The 23,976-nt window shown below is 37.2% G+C and overlaps 1 protein-coding gene across 1 annotated transcript in view; it reads left to right on the top strand.

The window, feature by feature from the left end:
* klf8 (Kruppel like factor 8) overlaps positions 1–23,536 on the top strand; it is a 43,622-nt gene extending 20,086 nt beyond the window's left edge. Inside the window, exons 3-6 of the mRNA XM_079846846.1 lie at positions 12,213–12,669; positions 17,858–17,969; positions 20,038–20,180; positions 21,272–23,536. Coding sequence (XP_079702972.1) covers positions 12,213–12,669; positions 17,858–17,969; positions 20,038–20,180; positions 21,272–21,453 — 894 coding nt within the window. The 3' untranslated portion in view covers positions 21,454–23,536. The remainder of the gene's footprint in view (positions 1–12,212; positions 12,670–17,857; positions 17,970–20,037; positions 20,181–21,271) is intronic.
* The last annotated feature ends 440 nt before the right edge of the window (positions 23,537–23,976 follow it).

The raw sequence follows: 23,976 nt of genomic DNA, 5'->3' as shown, positions 1-23,976 counted from the left end.
TTTACTTTTTACCATGAACCTTGCAAACTTTAACTCTTGACTTTCTTGGAAAAGCTCATACTAGCTGCCTTGCAACATAACACAACTTTGTTTTCCCTGTAGACCAATACAGACCCATGCACCCTGACTCCCGGAAATTGTGCGAAGTCAGCGAATCAAATTGAATTTGTGTTTTTGTTAAGCACTTCCTGTTTTGTGTTGAAAATGCAGCAGAAATGCATACCATAGACTAGCAAGAGAGTAGGAAAGACATAAATACAGCTCCACCTATCAGTATCCCTTAGAACAATGTTTGGGAACTTGGAAAGTCTTCCATTACTAAATATCTGAGAGAGCAATAGGAAATGAAAGAGTGATCATTAACTGGCATTCCCTCTGCTGTGTGGTATCTTATAGACCAAAGTTCCACATAAGGAAGCATTACCTAATATTTTTACATGCCAGTTCTCTTATCCTCCACTTTTTGGTGGTTTCTTTCTGTACCTTTCCATTTCTGTCCTTCTATCTTTTCTTCCAAGTCTCGCCAAATCCCTAATAGGATATATCGAGGGAGGCTTCCGTTCTACTGTAGTCATGGCAACGAGGCTCTGGCGAGAGTTGGAACGACTGTGATGTAGCCTCCCCAATACCCCTTCGCCTGAACACACACACTGACACACTACCCCACCCCCTCACAACACTCCCACTCCTTAAGCCGTAAGACACACATGGAACACCACATACCTGCAGGGGTACAGACATGCTCACATCCACATACGCCATACATGCCCGACATGCACATGCTCACTCTGGAACTAACGGGAGCACTCATGCAAAAAGATGTGCTCCACACCCTTTTATCCTCATCCTCTTTACACACACATATACACACACAGCCTTCTCTGTGTCTAATGCGCTTTTACCCAGCCAGCACTTCATAAAGACTAGACTCACTACTAGTGTTTATTATAGAACAGCTTTGCCACTGGTGAAAAATCTGTGAACAAAATCCAATGGGGAAAAGTCCAAGTCAGCTGCTGATCTTGATTGAGTTTTTCAGTTTGGGCAAAAAGTACCTTGTAGCTTCCATTAAGATCTGTTGTCATTTCACATGCGCTATCTGATACGCCATGCGGTTGTGAAAGAGAAGTTAGGGGCTTGCAGTCGGTTGCCAGGTATTTCAGGTAGTCTTGTGCTCAAACACATAACCGTTTGTCTATCAAATAAATCTCCGTAAACAGTATAATATTGTAAACCGGTAGGCTGGTGAGGCCCTGGGTGGGTAGTATTGTTTGTGGGAGTTAGGGATGTCAATTTACATAAATTCCCATAATTGATTGTTCTTTAAATTAAAGGGTTAGTTCACCCAAAAATGTCATTCCAAATCCCGGAAGACCTTCGTTCATCTTCAGAACACAAATGAAGATATTTTTGCTTTCTGATCCCTCCATAGACAGCAACAGCACTGCAACTTTCAAGGCCCAGAAAGGTAGTAAATACATCGTTAAAATAGTCCATGTGATAGTCCATAGTCCAAATAGTCCATAGTGGTTCAAATGTAATGAAGCAACGAGAATACTTTTTGTGCGCAAAAAACAAACAAAAATAACAACTTTATTCAACAATTTCTTCTTTTCTGTGTCAGATCTCCTACGCTATTTGCATAGTAAACAAAGTGCAGCGCTTCCGGGTTCTACGCAAGAACGCCACCTCACTATTGGCCGAAGCTGGTCACGTGAGCACCAAGACACATGCGTGTGATGCTGAAGTGGGAGCTAGCCAATAACGAGCCGGCTTTCTGACGTAGAACTCGGAAGCGCTGCACTGTTTACACAACGTCAACACAATAGAAAAATGACGCGGAAGAGAAGAGATTGTTGAGTAAAGTTGTATTTTGGGGTTTTTTGCACACAAAAAGTATTCTCGTCGCTTCATAACATTACATTTGAACCACTGTAGTCACATAGACTATTTAATGATGTCTTTTACTACCTTTCTGGGCCTTGAAAGTTGCAATGATGTTGCTGCTTATCGAGGGGTCAACAGATTTCATCAAAAATATCTTCATTTGTTTTCTGAAGATGAACGAATGTCTTATGGGTTTGGAATGACATGAGGGTGAGTAATTAATGACAGAATTTTCATTTTTGGGTGAACTAACCCTTTAATGATCAATTAATTGATTAAACGTTAACCGTAACCTCTTAAATTCCTCTTAAATTCGAAGCAGGAGGCACTTCTAAGTTATCATGTTACTTAACAACTACTTGCTTAACCAACACAAAATGTGTTGTTTCAAAGCTTAGAAGCTTATAGTGATAATAGGGAACATGATCAACACTGAACATTTTCTGTATTTTAGAAGTGCTAAAAATAATTGCTTTACATGAAAATTTGTTTTGTAAAATCCTAGTACATAACAGATAGACTTGTCATATTGTTGAAAAGGTCTCAACTAGCCAAATAGAATGACATATTTGTTTCAGTTAGACTACTGAGATTAATGACTCTATTTGGTGGTGCATCTTTGTTTTTATGCCTAAAATTTTCACTTCATTTTGATAGTCCCTTTAACACATTCTGTTGACTTTAAGTAACTTTGCAACTACATGTCTATTAACTCTCATTATAGTGTTAGTAGAGTATAGACTGGTAGGGTTAGGGTTAGAATAAGTTGACATGTAGTTGCAATGTTACTTGTAGTCAGTAGAATGTCTGTTGGGGATATTAGGTAGACAGTCTACTAATACTCTAATGAGAGTTAGTTGACATGTTGTTGCAAAGTTACTTATAGTCAACGGAATGTTCAAGGGGGACCATCAAAATAAAGTGTAACCGCATAGTGCAGCACCAACTGTCATATGTTTGCCTTTGTTTTGGTTTCGTTTCATATTGGACTTTTAGTTTGCTTGTCTTTGTTCCCATGTTCTCGCTCATCATTAGTTACTATGGTTTTTGATTAAGTTCTCACACCTGTTTGATATTGAGTTTATCTTGTGTATACAGTATATGCCCTCAGTTTCAGTTCCTCCATTATCTGATGTTGGTTGGTTTCAGTACACTGTTACTTTGATTCTCTCTTTTGTGTTGTTGTATTAAAGCTACTCTACTATTTGAATGGATACCTTTCTTTTCGTCATCCTTTGTGGACCTAATTTTGACACCATCATCCTGTCTTTTATTATTAATCACAAAAGACAAGGTATATTGCAGGCCTAATTAGGAAAGGTGTTTACTATGGATGCGTTCTCAGTAAAGTTTTGGGGTTTACAGCTGTAACTGCTTATAAGTGTAAATCCTGAAATGTTTTGCTCATTCAGGAGATTAAAATAGCTGCTTTAATATATATTTATTCAGCTGTATGATCCAACAGCTGAAGTCACAACCACATTCTAATTTACCATTGCGTTAACATAGCAACAGTGTCGAACATGGCGGCGGTGTCCATAAAACCGCGAAGATTTCCAATGATCGACAGTGCGTAATTAAATAAATTAGTCCAATCGATGCACGTTCTTTAGATATTTTCAATAACCAGCAACAGCGTTTAATGCTTTGTATCCAGTTGCAGAGGGTACGTTTGAGCCGCGCGCCTCACAGCCACTGCAGCTCGTAAAAAAAAAAAAAAAAACAGTGCTGTATGTAAAAAAAATATCACACTTTAGATGGGGCTCGATATTTTTATAATAACGGCTGATTTTCAGCATGCCCTGGAGCCGCCATCATTGGGGAACATAATTATCTCAACGAATCGACGCATTCCATGCAAACCGACTAATTTACTTAATCGACATAATTAATTACGTTGACGCGTCGTTCCAGCCCTACATACATCTTTATTTTCCGAGGCAGGAATGCAAATAGTTGCTTTAATATGCTAGATAATTGATAATTGATTAGTAACCGAAACAGCTTTTTACTCTCTAATTTCTGCGGTGGAATGTAAATTTGGTGCACTCCCTTGGGAATATAATTAATGGCCAATTTCCCCATTAATGGTCATCAGTAAGGTCAGCAAAGGGTCATACTGCCATCAGTACATCATTCATAACAATATTAAACGGAAGCATTTTTCACCAGAAACTCATGTTTACAGTTTTAGCCTCTCTTTTGCTCTACCAGTTTGTTCTGCTTTTCTACACTGTGAGAAACATGGATCAATGTTCTCTGCGCTGCCAGCCTTTACCATAATTAGTTCCTCTTCTGTCCTCGTTCATATGCTTTCAATACTTTCTCACTGGACTACTCGGTTCACTTTGGATCTTTGTGCGTCCTTGATATTGTTTTTTGATTTGTTTATACTGCAGTATATCCACGGCGAGATTTAAAAAATCTGACACCCAGCAGAAAATTATAGCATACACTTGAAAGTGTGTAACTTATGGACACTTCCATTGTAGTTAGCTTTGTTGATTATAATGGTAACAATTTTGTTTTGACACGTCATGCCATACTGCGCCATAGTGTAACCAGTTGTTTACTGTTGCCAGTTATGTTGCGACTTGGCACGTTAATATGGAGTGTGTGACTAACTATGCTTGTATCAGGTGTTTTATAATGGCCTCAAACATGGCTTATCTGCTCTGTCTGATATTCAGAATATGTTGCTGTTTTTAAGTCGCTAGATTAAAAAATTAAAACAATAACTGTGGTTATGTTTGTTATATATGAAAAATTTCCAGCAAAAATAATGGTTTGTGTACGGTTAACATGATACCAAACAATCCTGGTATAAATCATTTTAGATTTTGGTCATATACATACCATAATTATTATTACACTTGGGACCTTAACCTAATGTCTCTGTGAAGTTGTCTGTTTAATATATATATATATATATATATATACAGTGGTGGTCAAAATTGATGGCACCCCTGATAAATATGATAAAAAATGGCTGTAAAAAATAAATCTGCATTGTTTATCCTTTTGATCTTTCATTCAAAAAATTCACAAAAATCTAACCTTTCATTGAAGTAAAAGAATTGAAAGTGGGGGTAAATCACATTATAAAATAAATGTTTTTCTCCAAAACACGCTGGCCATAATTGTTGGCACCCTGTTATTAAATACTTTTTGCAACCTCCTTTTGCCAAGATAACAGATCTGAGTCTTCTCCTATAATGCCTGATGAGTTTGGAGAATAACTGACAAGAGATCAGAGACCATTCCTCCATACAGAATCTCTCCAGATCCTTCAGATTCACAAGTTCATGTTGGTGCTTTTTCTCTTCAGTTCACTCCACTCATCAGGTCAGGGAACTGGGATGGTCACGGCAGAAGCTTCATTTTGTGCTCAGTTACCCATTTTTATGTTGATTTTGATGTTTGTTTTGGACCGTTGTCCTGAAGGAAGATCCAACCATGGCCCATTATAAGATTTCTAGCAGAGGCCGTCAGGTTTTGATTTTTTATCTGTTTGTATTTGCTAGAGTACATAATATGTATCTGAACAAGATGTCCAAGACCTCCAGCAAATAAATAGGCCCACAACATATAAGATCCAGCAGTATATTTAACCGTAGGCATGGGGTACTCTTCATCCCTGTTTGCACCAAACACATCTGCTGGGTTTGCTGCCAAAAAGCCCTTTTTTTTTGTTTCATCTGACCACAGAATCCGGTCCCTTTTGAAGATCCAGTCGTGTCTGACAACTGAATATGCTGGAGTTTATTTTTGGAGGAGCGAGGAGGATTTTTCTTGAAACCCTCCCAAACAACATGTGGGGATGTAGGGGTTGTTTGATAATTTTTTTTAGGCTTTCTGACCCCCAAGACTCAACTAATCTCTGCAATTCTCCATCTGTGATCCTTGAAGAGTCTTTGGCCTCTCAAACTTTCCTCCTCACCGTCCATTAAGACAATATAGACACACGTCCTCTTCCTGGCAGATTCGTAACATCTTTAGTTGATTATAACTTCTTAATTATTGCCCTGATGGTCAAAATGGGGATTTTCAATTCTTTAGATATTTTCTTACAGCCACTTTCTATTTTGTGATGCTCAACAATCTTTTGCTGCACATCAGAACTATATTCTTTGGTTTTACTCATTGTGATGGATGATTAAGGGAATTTGGCCTTTGTGTTTCCTCATATATAAACTCCTGTGAAAGAAGTCATAGCTGGATAGTTTCATGTTCCTAGTCACCCTGGTGTGCTAAAAAAAGGTAAATATTAATGGGAATATACTTCAGAGATATTTTTCTCATAAAAAATTCTAGGGGTGCCAACAATTATGGCCAGCGTGTTTTGGAGAAAAACATTTATTTCATAATGTGATTTACCCCCCAATTTAAATTATTTTACTTCAATGAAAGGTTAGATTTTTGCGAATTTTTTGAAGGAAAGATCAAAAGGATAAACAATGCAGATTTATTTTTTACAGCCATTTTTTATCATTTTTATCAGGGGTGCCATCAATTTTGACCACCACTGTATATATTAAATATACCTCAAATGTTTTGTAAGCAGTTTGTTAGAAATGTTGATTTGTGAAGAACCCGTATGATGTGTTGTTTGTTTCTCACAATTAGTTTAAATTTTTGTCTGCTTCCGGTTAACGCAATCCAGACATAACTAATATGAAATAGTAAAAACATCACACAGATCAAACACAATTGGTTTTGATAATGACAGCCACAAGGCTCGTCTTTATCACAACACTCACTCACCGCCTCAGGCCGAGACCGTTTCCTACAACTGCTAATAGATATTGAACACACTCAATTATCATCCCACACAGCGCTAGTGATAATTGGGTCACTTATGGATGTCGTTCTGACTCCTGACTCCATCGACACATCTTTATGGGATTTCTTTAGGTTTGAGCAATGGAAAACAACAAGAAAGGTGGAGTGGATGAAGGGTGGGGATGCAGCGAGGTAGCAGGGTGGAGAACCATAGAGAGACTGAGAGAAAGGTGGGCGGGATTGGGAGAGGGAAAATGAGTCAGCTGATATACCTCCCAGTTTCCATGACAACCGGAGGCCTTTCCCACCCACTCTCCCCTTATTCTCTGCTTCGCTCCCACCCCGGCCCACTCGCTCTCGTTTTCTCTCACTCGTTTCCTCCTAACACCTCCAGTTACACAACTCAGCTGTACAACCTCTGTCTGTACCTGGGTAGATGACATGACATGCAATTCTACTTGTCCATGATGTCATATACTAATAAAAATATACCTTTATGTTGTTCCTCTGACAAGATATTATTACAGCATACCATAGCTGTAGTTGGTGTAGACCTCTACTTCAAATTTTTATCTAAACATCAAAATTGTCACATGGTGTAACTGTCCGGGTATGTGTGACCTTACTAATATGACAATATATCTCAGCAAAGTATAAATAATTGGTAGATTTACAGTTTAAGTAACCGAATTAGGCATTTTTAATGGACACAGAAAGTGTTGATGTCTGTGCATGATTTTAAAGCAAGTTCTGGCCAAATACATTTTGTCCGAAAAATGAGTGTCATATGGTGTGACACTGCAATCTATATTTTGAACGGGCAATAATTTGGACATCATTATGATGAAGAGGTCCACACACAACCAGAAAGTTGCAGTGTCATCTCTCGAGTGGTTTGGAAGGTCAAGAGGTGAGTTCTGAATTTTACATTTTTAATTAAAAAGTTCTTAAAAATTAAAAATTAAACACTTTTTTACAAATTAATTCTTAAAAAGCATTGCTGCCATGTGGCAATTTACATGCTAAGTGTAAGCTAGATGTTTTTAGTTAACCAAGAGATTAGCTTAACTGAACAAAACATCATATGATGTGACATTGTATCATATGGTCTGACCGTTTTTAACACCATATGATATATTTGTCACACAATATTACATACACCTTTTTAAATGATAAATAAATAAATATTCAAAACATATTGAATGAATTCAATGGTGAACATTAAATTACCCATACAATTGATGCATTCCCTTTTCAATTTTATACATAATTTAACCATGTTTCACCATGTTTGCCATGCTTTGCATATTAAAAAATGCGATTTTTCTGTGTCAGGCAGAAATGTCAAGTAAAAAGAGGACACAAAAATACAGGGAAAGACTCCGCTGACCATACAAGGAGAGAGGAGGTCCTGAGGGAAAGGAGGAAAAAGTAAAGAGATCATGCCAGTTCACACAGAACAGACACCTTCTATAGGGTTTGGAATCTGACCCATACTGAGTATCACAACTGTTCATATCCAGATTTGTGTCAGATTTGATATCCGATTGGAGCAAAGATCTTTTACAGTGAAGATTGGAAATAGTTTTTCTTATCCAGCACCTATCACCAGTGGGGTTCCACAAGGGTCCATTGTGGGCCCTATCTTGTTTTCATTATATGGGCTTATGCTTCCCTTGGGAATGATATTTTTTTAAAATATGGTATTTCTTACCATCTATTTGCCTTTAAGACATAATTGTAATGTTTCTTGTGCAACACTCCGTAGGTTTCTGTTTTTTCATAGGTTGTTTTTGTTTGTTTTTATTTTTTATTATTGCTTTATGTTCTTGGGATGTACAGCACTTTGGAGTTACTGTGTTACCTGTAAAGTGCTCTATAAATAAATAAATAAATACAATAGAATGTGTGACCTGTGTCGTCTTCTGTAATATCTGCAGTGGTTTCTATGGGTATATGCCAAAAACAACAACAGCAATGTAGAGGGGTTTGCAATAGTTTGCAAATTGTTTTTTTGTCTTATATACAACATGAAAATAGCTGTGTTTCCATTACTCTTCAAATTGAGCTAATTGGAATTGCGAATTGAAAATACGCCCAAAAACTCTTATTGCAAAAAAGAAGTATATTCATAGCCTCATAAATTTCATACGGTCAAAAACACTTATGTTCACACTGTCAGTCCAAACCGATCACCTCGGTATTGTCTTAATTTACATCTCATTCCATTCACCCCTTTTCCCCGATCTCTTCTCTCCACATGTTGAAACGAACTGAAATTCACCCAAAAATCTATATGGTTTTTAATGTGAACAATTATCATAACACTATACAACTAATTGTAGACCAACATTTGACTTATTGTAGATTGATAATATTTTTACTGTTTAACAAATATAATTGTTGTTACAACACACACTCTCTTTTAATTTTAAATGTTCATGTTAAAGGTTCTTGACGTGAGATGGTTGATTTACTCATATTTCTGAGTTTCTTAAATAACGTTTTAAAAGTTTTAAAACTATGTTAGTATGTTTGATGATTTTTATTCTTATTAATGTCAACTGGATTGAAGTAATTGCATGTTGAATGCATATAAAATATACTTTTTTGAATTAACAAATGTGATATGCTTCGGATCATCATATAGTGTGACACTAAATCATTTGGTGTGACATTCAGAATTGTCACAATAAAAAAACTTTTTTTTTGTTTTAAATCATAAAAAAAGTAAATGGAACTCAAGAGAAACAGTATCAGCAAGAGTCACAAGCATTTTGATAGATTTATAACAGGGTATAACATAATTCATCTAAAATGTCTGGAAAGGCTGAGGAGAGATGTATTACTTTGCATGATGATTTAGAAGAATAATACAAAATCTAACGAATCTGCATAAAAAAAAAGTTAAATCTTAAGACAGTAATGTTAGTTACTTAGGGAGAGTATATCCCATTTTCATTTTATATAGAATGACTTTTATGTCACAACATATGACAATTTAGGCACGAATGCAACAAATTGATGAATAAATCCAATTTGCAATACAAAATCTAAAAGACCACATATATTTTTGGAAATTCAAGAGTCAGTACAACACAACTCAATATTTTTTATGCCTAATATTTGAATTAAAAAAAATATATATGTTTTTTTGTCAACCACCCACCTGTCTTTTTTATTCCTTTTTATTGTTGGACGTCTTGACAATTTGCCATGCAGCTTATTTGAAAAGCCAGGCATCTTTATCACTTTGTGTGGATGCCACAGGTCGAAAGACCTTATTAAAGGCGAATAATGTAGTTTCTGTGGCATATTTTCAAACAACCTTGCAAGCGCTCCTTTCGCACAGGTAAAAAAGTAGGCTACTTTCAATAAATGTCCAACATATTCCGAATACTTTTAGCTGTGTTGCTATATGTCATAAGTAAACAATTGAGAAGGTTAAGGCTAACACTATAAACTGGTACATTGGTCTTTCTGAATGAGTACATGATGATACTGTATGGTACTGAAGCGTCCATTGAAGTGCGTTGGATTGCAATGCCCCATTTGCTTTGACATTTTCAAGATCTGTTTAATTTTAGCTTGCACTTCTGTAACCAAAGTTGAATGTCTTTTCCCATGTAATGCGTCAGCTTTGGTCCCACACCAGCTAAACACCCTCTGGCTCTTCCTGCTACAGTAGCCAAGCCTTAAACTCTATTGGTTGAGCTGGAAAGAGATTGGCAGATCTGAGCAGACCGCTCTCATTGTTTTTGAGAAGCTCAATGTTTACACTTTTGGGAGAGATAAGCCCATTTAAAAGTAGTCAATGAACAATAAACTGGGTTAAGAGAATGTGTTTTGACATAAAACTTACATGTGTCATACAATCTTACATGCGTCACCTTTAAATTACAACAAATTGACAAAAACTTTATTATTAAGTATGGATGCACGATATATCGGCCACCATATCTGTATCGGCTGATATATGTTCATTTTTGATGTTATCGTTAACTGCCCGATAAGAAAATTTGGAGGAGAAAAAAAAGAAGAAAAAAGAAAAGAAATAATGGATTATTTCCTTCGGTTAGTCATGATGGATTTGGAATCACTTGAATATAAGATGCAGCATGTGCAGCGCAAGTCTATCATATAGGCTATATACAATTAAAAATTATAATATTATTATTGTGTGCTTTGGACATGGCTTTTAATGGTGAGACTTTTGTTTTTGTAATCAGGCTCTCAAGGATTATATAAAAATTTGTATTTAGATTTGTCTGATACACAATGATGAAGTGACGTTTCACTCATAGTTACCACAGGCAGAAAACAAAAGAATAGAGTATCATCAGCAAAACTTGAAATGGCTCAGTGATTTACTGCAGAGAAGTACTGAAGCAATCAAATATTAGTGTCACTGTCACTAGATGGTGGATCTGGTGAAGAAGCTGTCCGCGATCAAAATATTGATTTTGAAGATGTTGAAAATGGTGGTTTTGAGAATATGTTTGAGATCGTGAATATGAGCTAGATGCTGAATACGGGAATGAGCTCTGACGAGGACAGTGATGATAGTATAAAACATCTGCTCAAACTGAACCCTTCCGAGCTCCAAAAGGTAGCAAAATATGCTTTATTTTATTCTTCTTTAATTGTTACTCTAATATCAGGAGAGTTTTATATTATTGCATCAGGTAGAGATGCATCCATGTTAGATATAGATCCAGGTCGCTAAAGACCCAAATATTAATAATGATTGGCGAAACATTCATGCATTTAAGGGTTAAAAAGTAGTCTGCTGCCATTAGGGAAAATATTTGGCTGAGAAATGTTTAATTAATGCCTATGAAAATAAAAACTATTTTGAATAGTCTGAATAGTAGTTTTTGCCTATTTACATCCCTAGAATTGCCATAGACAAACATTTGAAGAAGGGAACTGAGCCATGTCTAGAGACCAGAATATCATATAGACCCAGAAACTGCAAAACAATGTGCTAAAAGCCACTCAGAACACCTTAGCAACCACATAGCAATGCCCTGACAACCACTTATGAATTCCTAGCATCATGGCAGCAAGTTTTGCACAAATAAGCACCACAAGTTTAGCGTTTAGCATTGACTGTCACTGTTCCCTTGCTGGCGCTAAAAACACACTAACATCTCTGTTTGCATGAGGCATCATTCAAGAATTGCCTTTTTTATTGCCTTTACCAAAAGAGGTTTGTTATGAGTCTTACTGCAGAGGGAGTTTAGTGGGTGGAGCTTGTGCACATACACACACAGATCTTTGCTTCGACTATGTGTGTATAAATGGGAGTGTCGACGTTTGGCCGTGTTGAGCTGGACTCGTGCCAGTTTCAGGCCTTCTCCTCTGCCCAATGTGGCCAGCCATTGTCCCTGTGTTTTGTGGAGCTTCTGCTCTGTACCCTCCCTTTCCTTTCCGTCCCTCCTAATCTCCTTCCTCACCTCGTTTGCTCTTCCATATTCCTTTCTTATCTCCCTTATACCCTCGTTTTCTTTAAATCTTCTTCTATTTTTCTGCCTCTACAGAAAGAAGAGCCATTAGATGATTGTCCTGAGCCCACAGACCTCAAAATCAAATCCTCCCCCCCTCCGCTCTGTGATATCAGCGCCCGACACAACGATGACGACCAGACGGAACCCGTGGACCTGTCTCTCAACAAGCCCCGCCCCTCCCTCCCGGTAGCCACGACGACCTCCACCCCTGCAAACCCAACTCTCCAGAACATAAGCGCCACCATCCCGGCGGTGCTGTCTGCGGGCTCCATACTGGCGTCCACACAAGGGGTCGGAGGTCAGCAGATCCTCCATGTCATCCACACCATACCCTCTGTGAGCATGCCCAGTAAGATGGGGCAGCTGCAGACCATCCCCGTGGTGGTGCAATCCTTACCGGTGGTCTATACAACCGTACCCACGGATGGAGTGGCCACCGCCGCCATCACTGTACCTCTCATCGGGAGCGACGGCCGGTCGGAGGGATCAGGTGAGATGGCCGTGCGCTCTGACCTTTGAACTGAAAGATATAGAATGAGCATAAAACCTCATACATCTATACAATAGCTACAGTAGTAGTACAGTGTAGTAGCTTTTAAGTAAGAGTCATCAATGGTAAAAGTCAGTGTAAAAACCTTTTCATGTGTGCAACGATTAATCGCAATTAATCGCATCCAAAATAAAAGTTTGTGTTTACATAATATATGTGTGTGTACTGTGTATAATTATTTTGTATTTATGAATACACAAACATGCATGTGTATATATAAAAAAAGTTATTTCTATATAAAATATTTATATTTCTATATATATATATGTGTGTGTGTGTATATATATATATATATATACAGTATATAAATGCAAATATTTCTCAAAAATGCGTGTGTATTTATATATACAAAATAATTATATACAGTACACAAATACATTTGTATTATGTAAACACAAACATTTATTTTGAATGCGATTAATCACGATTAATTGTTGCACAGCCCTAGCTGCTTTGCTGATGACATGCCTTGAAATCCGAGCAGTTTAATAATAGTTTTGAGTCAGTAATATTCTTTTTTTTTTTTACTTGTTTGTTACCAGAACTGTGAATCGATCAAATATTTAATTAAATTGAAATATAAAATATTAATTAATAATATACAAAGTATAATATTATTAAATATTTTCATTTGATTTATCATAATATTTTCATAGTTTAAATATTTGAGTTTATTTTTTAAGGAAAAACAATATGTACTCTACCATATAAAAATAAAAGTATTAATTGTAATAATATTTCACAATATTACTGTTAAGAAAACAAAACAAAAAAAACATAAAAGGACCAGACTTTTTAACAGCTGTGTATACTGTAATTAAATCTGCATTAATTCAATTATAAAACTTTCCCTACACTTTATAGATGTAATCTTACATCAGTTCCAATCATCTCTGAAGGTTCAGATCAGTTTTTTAGAAACTACAGAGAACAGAATCCAGAAGTTATAATGTCAAATTTAATGAATCTGTTAATGCTGGTAAAAAATAGTGTTAAAGGAGTAGTAGTTCACCCAAAAATAAAAATCTGTCATCATTTACTCACCCTCATGTTGTTCCAAACCTGCAGGAAAGATTTTCATTTTTGGGTGAACTATCCCTTTAATTACCTTTTTAACTGCATCATTAACTTTATCAGCTCTCGTTCTTACTGTTTTGTTGACATCTTAAATTAAAAATCTAATCATTTGTCATTTGACAGGCTCCTATAATTCTAATTTTCCAATCATTATATATATTTTTTTAATCCTCAAAACTATTTAAGGACCAGTTAACGAATCCAAATCACATTCATTCCTATTCAGTAGAGTGACATGTTCTCGCAAGTACAAATGTTTTTTGTTGTCATGCGTTAAGTGGCATTTTGAAGTTGGTCAAAAGTAAGAATGCAAATATGAGCCTGGGACGAATGTTGTCTCCTCTATTTGAAGATCAGTTACTGCTGATCTTCTCTCCTTTAGCTCTACCCGTTTCCTTTAGGTGGTCACACCCTTGGTCTCGCCCTCTTACAGTTTCGTGCCATTGCCGTTTAGTTATCTGTATTCAGGCGCAGCTTCTTCCCACACATATGGATGTGCGTATAAAAGACACAAAAGAGGATTTCAGGGTGAGGCAGAAACAAGCTTAAACTTTTAATTAAAGGAGTTAAAGAAAAAAAAAATTGGCTTTTATTTAAAAGGAATACAGGTTGCTAAGTAACAAGTACAGGCTGTATTACAGTTTCACTCACAAAAAGTTTTTTTTGAGGTTTCTGATTGAAAAAAGCTTTTTTGTTTAAAAGAAACATTGGAACATGGACTTATTTCATCATCTTTTGACATAGCATTTAACTTTTAAGCAGAACACATTATAAAACTTTACCACAGTTTCCCTTCAAATGCCATAGTTACAATGGTACAAAATTAAATTTCATTTTTGAAATCACCAATGAAATCTGACGATCTCATACATTTAGTTTCGAAATGCTCAAATCATGACCAAAAACTGGATTTTTTAGAATGGTCCAGTCAATGCACATGTGCGTCTCAGAACACTGACTGTTTTTATGGAACCAAAAGCAATAACTTTACCAAATGCCGACTGGTTCTTTTATTTAGAAGGCGGAATTTTCCCACCTTATTGCGCATTGCACGTTCTCCATTCATAGTGATATGAGTGCACTGTCTTTGTGTCAATAAAGTCTTTGGGGATTTCAAACAAATCCCTTAGACTAAGTATTAAACCGTAATATATTTTTTGAAAGAACCTATGCTTCACCCCTCTTTTTGAGGTGATGTAACCCAAGGCCAAGAATGGTAACCCATACTCTGAATTTGTCCTCTGAATTGAACCCATTCAAGTAAGTGAATAGTACTCACATTAGAAGCAGTGAGTAGGGAACACACACACACACATGTCTGGTTTACTATCTTTGTGGGGACTCTCCATAGACATAATGGTTTTTATACTGTACAAACTGTATATTCTATCTCCTTACACTAACCCTACCCCTAAACCTACCCATCACACAAAACTTTCTGCATTTTTACATTTCCAAATAAACTCATTCTGTATGATTTATAAGCTTGTTAACCCATGGGGACCTCAATTTAGGTCCCCACTGTGACACGAGTCCCCATGAGTCTGTGTGCATTAGGTTGAAGTCCCCACCAGGATAGAAAAACATGAACACACACACACACACACACTGAGCAGTGGGCAGCCATTTTGCTGTGGTGCCCGGGGAGGGATTGGGGTTTAGGTGCCTTGAGAATCAAGCCCGCAACCTTCGGATTACCAGTCTGACTCTTTATCCATTGGGCCACGACTACCCCATTTTCTGGTGGGAGAACCCCACCCAAACAACACTATGGAAAAATATGCTAATGCTTGTTTAACACACTGATTCAACCCCAAAGTTTAAACTCAGGGTGGAGTTGTGTTTGGCTCCTTTTGTTTTCGGGTTATTAACTTTGTATGTAGCTCTTTGAAACCAAGTAATGTAATGGAGAGATTATGAAGGTCAGTAAATTGTGTTATTTGGGTGGGGATCATCTTCAAAGAAACCATAATGTAGATCAGTTTCTTTTGGATTCAATCTATGGGAAAACTACCGAGGTGGAGGACTGAGCATGCTTTATTGAACAGGCCCATAGCACCCCATGTTGTCTCCAACGAGAGGCTGTAGATTAAGTATCTCTGTAGATGTTTTTTTCTTTCTTTCTTTCTTTTGAGTAACTTGGGACAATTGGGTTTAGGGAGAGTAGACAATTAATGAATGGGCAGCACCCTTCCCCCTTACATTTAGAAGATAATCTTTGCAAACTCCTGGGCAGCACCAAATCATCTCCTCTGTCTGTGGTTAAAGGTCACGTCAAGAGATATCAACCCAGTACTCAACTAGCCTCACCCTGTGTCAACATTGAACATGAATTTAACTTGTATTATTTATTTTTTTCTGTATTTCTTCATCCTGTGGACTCAAGAACTATCTGGTTGCCAAAAAACACAAAGAAGATGTTAGGTTCTGGAAGTGAAATTTTCGGCAGGAAAGCTTTTCTGTATTTGATTGAATTGCTTGTCCCAGTGCTTGACTCGCACCTCATTTCAGTGGGAGGCTTTTTAAACAACCCAAACATGTGAACAGAACCGAAAGATAAAGTTAAAGTTACAGCAGGAGCCTGCGCCAAGCCCATTGAGTTTTAACAGACGTGCGGTGCATTTGACGGGGGTAATTGGGAATGAATAAGGGAAAGTCACGTGAGAGGAGACAATGCCTCCATCGTGCTATAATTGGATGTGATTGGATATGATTGGTTCATGTAATAAATCCCGCCTCTTCGTTCGCGTTCGTGAATCAGTCTGAAGAACAAAATGATGATGTTAACTCAGCCCCATGTCATCCAAGATGTTTATGTCTTTCTTTCTTCAGTCGAAAAGAAGTTAAGGTTTAAGTGTATACAGAGCTTGATGACTGATGATTCGAAAGTTGACTATTGAACATCAGTTCACAAATATTGTTTAAAACACAAATATTGTTTAACAGGGTTTAGTTGTTTTGGAATAAATGTAAAAATGCTTAAAACATCAACTTGATGAGATTTATACTTGGTTTTAATAAATAGAATTAATTACATTGTTGATAGATAGATAGATAGATAGATAGATAGATAGATAGATAGATAGATAGATAGATAGATAGATAGATAGATAGATGGATGGATGGATGGATGGATGGATACAGTAAAAATGCTCATCGTTGTATTTTACAAAAATATGTATTTTACAAAAATAATAGTTAGTATGTAAAGGCCAAGGTTATTATAGTTAAATAAATCTTTTTTAAAAAAAGTCAATATATTAATAACTATAATTTCAATTAAACTAACTGGTTTAGTTTAAGGCCAGTTTATGCTACCTCTAAGAAAAGAGAGTGAAAAGTCATTGAAAGTCTGTGTAAACACATCTTTTGTATATAGGTTTACACAATGTCCGCCTATGGTCTTCATTGGCTGCCCGTGAAACACATCTACTTTGACCCGTCCTCAAACACTGCTGTTGTAGCTGAAGCCTGAAAGATTTTGGTTCATGTTGTTGACATGTCATTCAAGAAGACACTGTTTTTCGTGCTGTGAAAGCAAAAGAAATGCACTTCCAAAGGATGACTCGTGCTCGAATTGACACGGTAAAACTGACACCATTGTTACTGTTTGTATCACTGTGTAAACAAGTGTTGAGGAAGAGCTGAAATTCAGATATGGATAGAGATGCGTTGTTTCAGACACGTGCTGTAAGCGGTCGACCAATCACAACAGACTGGGCCATCTGACCAGTAAGAGCAGAGTAGGCTCTCGGAAAGGAGGGGTTTAGAGAGACCGAATCATTAATCATTATATTCAGAAAAGTGGTGATGCTGCAATGTATATTATGAGAAAATTAAACAGTTTTTTTACCTTGGATGCATGTAAACATATTGTAGGAGAAAACTAAATTAGGAACCTTTAAAATGGTATAATAGTGGCACTTAAATAATATACAATTATTGTCATTGAAAGGTTAAATAGTTAAAAAATGTTGAAATTCTTGTTGATTTTCCAATTCAGCATTTCACTCAAATTTCTTTTGTTTTCTTTTATATCATGCCATTTCAGTGCGTATAAAGCCAGGCTCAACCTCTCCAGTGGAGTTTCAGTCTGACAGTGATGCTGAAAGCGGAACAGAGTCTGGATCGGCCTCTTTCAGCACGCAAGGGATGGATCCCAGGTGAGAGAGATATCCCATATCCCATATACATCTGAATATCTCAATCCCGGGATATGTACAGTGTATGCTAGAGTATCTGACATCCTGGTCTAATAGCATCACTGCACCACTCCTCTGGATGATTATGTAACCTTCAACACACTGGAGGCCCATGGCTCTTCTTTGCGTTGATTTTAAGCTGGATGCATCCTCTTCTGTTGGGTGTGTGTGTGTGTGTGTGTGTGTGTGTGTGTGTGTGTGTGTGTGTGTGTGTGTGTGTGTGTGTGTGTGTGTGTGTGTGTGTGTGTGTGTGTGTGTGTGTGTGTGTGTGTGTGTGTGTGTGTGTGTGTGTGTGTGTGTCTGTGTGTGTGTGTGTGTGTGTGTGTGTTGCTGGGCAGGGTTCTCTCCAAACTGGGTGTAAACAATGTTACATAACTTGCAATGTCGTCACACCTTTGAAAGAGGGAGTAAAATGCAAAGAAGAACAAACAGAAGTGGCAGGGTGACAGGGCAGGATGGAGAACAAGAGGGTATTTTGCCAGTGTGTGTATAATTGTTCGGACATGCGGTCAGGTGATTGCTGGGAGAGAGAAATCCGATGGAAATGAGTTGGGGGGGGAGTGAACTGGTTTGCAGCCAGGGAGGGGAAAGGAAGAGGCTGAGAAAGAGAGAGGAAGGAAAGGAGGGGAGAAAGACATGGGCTGAAAAAAAAAAACCCATGGCAGGGGGAGGGGGATTGGAGCAGGAAGGGAAAGGGAGAGAGATCGGCATTGAACTGGAAGCTCTCCAGCTGTATGGAATTTAGATACACACACACACACACACACACACACACACACACACACACACACACACACACACACACACACACACACACACACACACACACACACACACACACACACACACACACACACACACACACACACACACACACACACTTGCTCTTTAGCTCTCCCTGCTGGCCAGTTAGGATTGTTGCACTAGGGGTCGTAATGGTGCTATTTACATATATAATTCTGTGATGCTAGAATCATTTTAGGTAGTGTTTTATACAGCTAGTTTTTTTATGCATGCATATAAATTAGAGGCACATATTTGATTACATCACTATTGGTTTTATCAAACCCCTTCTCAAGTTGTCAGATAAATGTGAACTCCCAAGCCAAACATGAAACTATTTAATGGCAAATAAAATACACAGTGCACTTCCTTATTTTTAGCATTTTTTTATGGGGCTTTGTTCCTTTGTTTTCTATTAGAGCTGAGTCTATACAGAAGTAGTAGAAGGGGAAAGCGCCACAGGTCTAAAACACTGCACCTTGAAATATTACTAAAAACTAGTGAGGTGTCAAGTTGATAAAAATTCCCTCAAGAAGGGGTGATTCATCTGGAGACTTGGTATTACCTTTCTGTGACACTCACCCTCCAGTTTCTTGTGACCAATACGTAATTAATTTCTGTAATTACAGCTATAATAACACCGTTGACCATTCCCTTGATTCGACTCACATTTTAACATAAAATATGTATTTATAATCAAGTAAACCTCAGGCATCTGTCCAGAAAATGTTCATCTTGGAATATTACTAACAATATCAAAGTTATACTTACATTTACTTTATAAAATCAGTAAAGGTTTTACAGCCAAAAAAAAAAAAAAAAAAAGGAACACGTGTACCATAACCTGAAGGAGGATGTATTTAGAAATATACTAAAAGGCCTTTTAACTTGCTAAAAAAGTATACAATTAGACAAAGGCATGTTGTAGATTGTGAACAGCAGGTTTTTGATCATGTTGATCATTTAGAGGCCTTAAAAAGTTGAGTATCGAATATCATACTATTGGCTTTATAGGGCTAAGAGTGTTGCAATAAAAGTTTTCATTGTATCACTGATCAAATTTGAAAACTGCAATCCAAGTGATGGATTAATCTGTTTTATTCATGAAGATCATGCAGAATGTTTGTACCTGCCTTCACATGCTCAAATGCGCTCTTAATCTTTAGATAATCCAGGGATAGGTTTGGTATGACTTGAATTGATCGCCACACCCTAATAGCGAAAACGTTTCACTTTTTGTTCCTAGTATGAATACAGATGTGGACATCCAAGTTGACCCCGACTCGCCGGACATGAAGAGAAGACGTGTGCACATGTGCGATTATGACGGCTGCAACAAAGTCTACACCAAGAGCTCGCATCTGAAAGCCCACCGGAGAATACACACAGGTATGCCTTTTTTCTGCTGTTTTTGGCACAATTGTAATTTATTTATAAAAATTATAGAAATGATTTTTATTTTATCTATCTATCTACCTATATATAAACATACATATATATATATCTATATCTATATATATATATATATATATATTTAATAAATGCTTTTATTCAGCAATGATGCATTAAATTGATCAAAAGTGACAGTAAAGACATTTATGAAGTAAAAAAAATCTATTTCACATAAATGCTGTTCTTTTAAACTCAAATAAAAAATTTGTATCACAGTTTCCACAAAAATGTTAAACAGCTATTACAATGTTTTCAGCATTGATAATATTAAAGTCCCCCTGTAGTCAATAATTGTATCTCTTAAAACTCATCTCTGATCTCCAAAATGACATATTTAAACTTTTTCCTCTTCATGCCTTAAAATAACTTGAATGTAACTCTACACCCTTGCCTCATTTATTATACTCGGTTCTATGAATATGCAAATGAGCCCCGCCTCCACTCACTCACAGCAGCTCAGAGATCTACTCGTTGATGATCACACGTTGACGTGATTGGTTACAAGGTAGTTTTGTGATGTCAGAAACAACAGCGATTTCAAACCGAGTTTTTGAGACTGTCTTTGTTTCACTGCAGTTTTAAGCAGAAAATACTCAATGGTGTTGATTTATGAATTTGCACACGGTTTGTCTTAAAGCATATTAAAAACACCACATAGACAAATAAACAACATTAAAAGCTTGATTTTCACCACAGGAGGACTTTAAGAAATGTTTCCTGATTACCAAATCAGCATATTAGAATCATTTCTGAAGGATCATATGACACTGAAGATGGCTTTGCCATCACAAAAATACATTATAAATTATATTAAAATAGAATTTAAAATGTAATATTTCACAATATTACTGTTTTTACTGTCTTTTTGAGTAAATAAAAGGAGCGTTGGTGAGCATTAGACATCGACCCAAACTTTTAAACAGAAGTGTGTGTATGTTTCTTTATATATATATACATGAGTGTATATTTTTAAGTTTGTATTTATGTATATATCAGGCATATTGATTGACGTGGTGATGCCTTTACAGGTGAAAAGCCGTACCAGTGCACATGGGAGGGCTGTACCTGGCGCTTTGCCCGATCGGACGAGCTGACGCGACACTTTCGCAAGCACACCGGCATCAAACCCTTTCGCTGCACCGACTGCGACCGCAGCTTCTCCCGCTCTGACCACCTGGCACTTCACCGACGGCGCCACGTCATGATGTGATACACTTTTCCCGCCACCCTCCCCAGCCCTCACCTCCCTGCCTGCTCCTCAGGAGACATGCGCGCCCATCCGGGGAGTCCAAACGCTGTTGACGTCACCTCCCCAGTCTCCGGATAAGAACATGAGTTGGATATGGAGAAAGGGTGGCGCAATCATATAGGTTACCCCTCCTGGTCAGAACATGACTGCAGTTTTCAGCTAAGCTTCTAAAAGCCACAAACCACCCGTCCACTGGTGACCTCCACCTTCATCTAGTACAGATGTCTAGATGCATGCCTGATCATTAGCCAATACTTGAAGGGACTACAAGAAAGGCAAACCGCACGCAGCACTGCTATAAGCAGAGAGTGAAGACTGGGGAAGGTACCCCTTATTGAGAGTTGTTGTAAGTTAGAAAAAGATGAAAGTAAAGGATTTTATGCAAGATGGTTTGGAAAAAGTAAAGTTATGTAATAAATGTAATCATTTTAATGAGATAGGAGGGTTTGAGATACATCTACAGCTGCCTTGTTGAATTCTTACGTTTTATCCAAACTTTTTCTTGTCCTAAATTTGTATACACAAGCTCTACATGCATCTTAGGGCCTGTACGTTTCTGTGCGGAAGGAAGTTAATGTAGAGCGCATTGTAAAGACAGCTGAAGATGTACCCTGTTTTACAGTTTTTTTTTTTGTTTTTTTATTTTTTATTTAATAAATCAGTTTTTATATCTACCCTAACCCAAATGAGAAGTAGAGGCAGGGGGCTGACAAGACTGTGAATTTTTGTAAAATATTTTTCTTGATTAGTATCTGTTGTCTAAGCATCTTCCCAAAATTGTTTGGCGCAAAAAAAAAAAACAGTATTTCTTTTTGTTTTTTAAAAGACATGTTTATTGCCAGTAATGGCATCTAACATAAAGAACACCTTTTGATGGGTGTTAATCTAACCTTCAGATATTATTTCCTAAGGCTGTGAAAAAAAAAAATGTTTTAAAAAAAGCAACATAGCTGGCAGGGAAAGGGGGGCGGGGCTTACTAAAATTGGTATGTATGTGTGTATGTCTGTGTATAAGCACACTTGTTTGCATATTTGTAAAAAACAAAAAAAAAAAACAAAAAAAAAGACATAATCAGAGATATAATAGTACAGATGTCTAGATGCATTGTTACTTCTAGCCCATCAGAGCCTTAATTGAAGTAAACGTGCAAATCTGATTTGCGCAACAGGGTTTCGGAGTTCCTCAGGGTTCGACACTGGGACCCCTATTTTTGTGAGGCACCCTGAAAATCCCTATTTGCACCTAGATCACAGTGACAAACATGTCTTAACAGCTCCTGCCCTGATATGCATGATATGCAAAAATACCCCCTCAACCCCCCCAAAATATGTTGAAGTTATTGGTCAGAGATATTATGAAAATGTTGGGCTGAGTCCATGTAAATCTGCGAGGAGAGGGTATCCTGGACACTTCTTCCCTCTAACTAGCAATTGCCATGGTCATAATTTCAATCGCTCGCAGCTGATTAAGTGCGCATTATGCCTTTTTTCAGAAGAAACGCTTGTTTGATTCCAGCCTTTGAGAGTTAAGTGCATGTCTGCAGCAGCTGCACGATATTTGGTTCAGAGAGCAATGTAGTCGTAAGATTTTGTATTGTTCTCTTGCTTCAACTCAAAGTTACTAAGCACATCTTTCTAGAAGAGTATATGCATTTGATTGCGATCCCTTTCTTTTTTTTAAAACTGTTCATAGACTTACAGACAATGAATAATTAAAGAGTTAATGTACATACTGTATATAATCTACAAAGTTCTTGAATAAATGTAACGGGTGGATTTCTATTTTTAACACTGACTAGATAATGTGAAATACTCGTTTTCTTTCTCTTTTTGTTGTTTCTTTGAATCTTCTTTTTTTTAATCCCTTGAAATGAGTCCCTAATGTGTTGTACACCCCTAAAGTGTTGCATGGAGAGTAGAGTTTTCTTTGTGAAGTCGGTGAGCATGTCAAAGCGTTGGTGCCCTGACAGATGTGGCCTATAAGCACTGATAATCCACATGAAATGTGTGCAACCATGGCCATTCGTAGCATATGCATGGCCTATTATAACTACTACAAGACATGCTGGTAAAACATGTACCTTCATACCATCCTAAATTGAAATAATTGTATTCCAAGATGGCGTAATGTTAGGAGTCAGCCTCTTTATCAATGTTGAAGTGCCCACGACTGAATTTTGTGACATGCTTGTCTATCTAAAAGTATGTTTGCTTTCATTACTTGCATATGATTTGTTTAAAATAGTGTGCTCAAATCATGAAAGAGTTTGGGTTTCGTGTGAGTGTATGTGTATGTGTGCAAGTGTGGTTATCATAAAAATTTTCAGAATCATAGGTATTTTATATTGAATGCAGTAACCTTATGGGCCAGTACTATATTACTCAGTGCAATGCAGTTATCATTATAACAAAACAAGTAATTAATGTTATTTCTTTTGTATTTGTACAGAACAAGTCTGTAAAGATCAGCGAGGAAAACACAAA

Source organism: Squalius cephalus (genome assembly GCF_949319135.1).
Source record: "Squalius cephalus genome assembly, chromosome: 17".
In the NCBI taxonomy this organism is placed as follows: domain Eukaryota; kingdom Metazoa; phylum Chordata; class Actinopteri; order Cypriniformes; family Leuciscidae; genus Squalius; species Squalius cephalus.
This window is presented reverse-complemented; position numbering and strand designations above follow the sequence as displayed.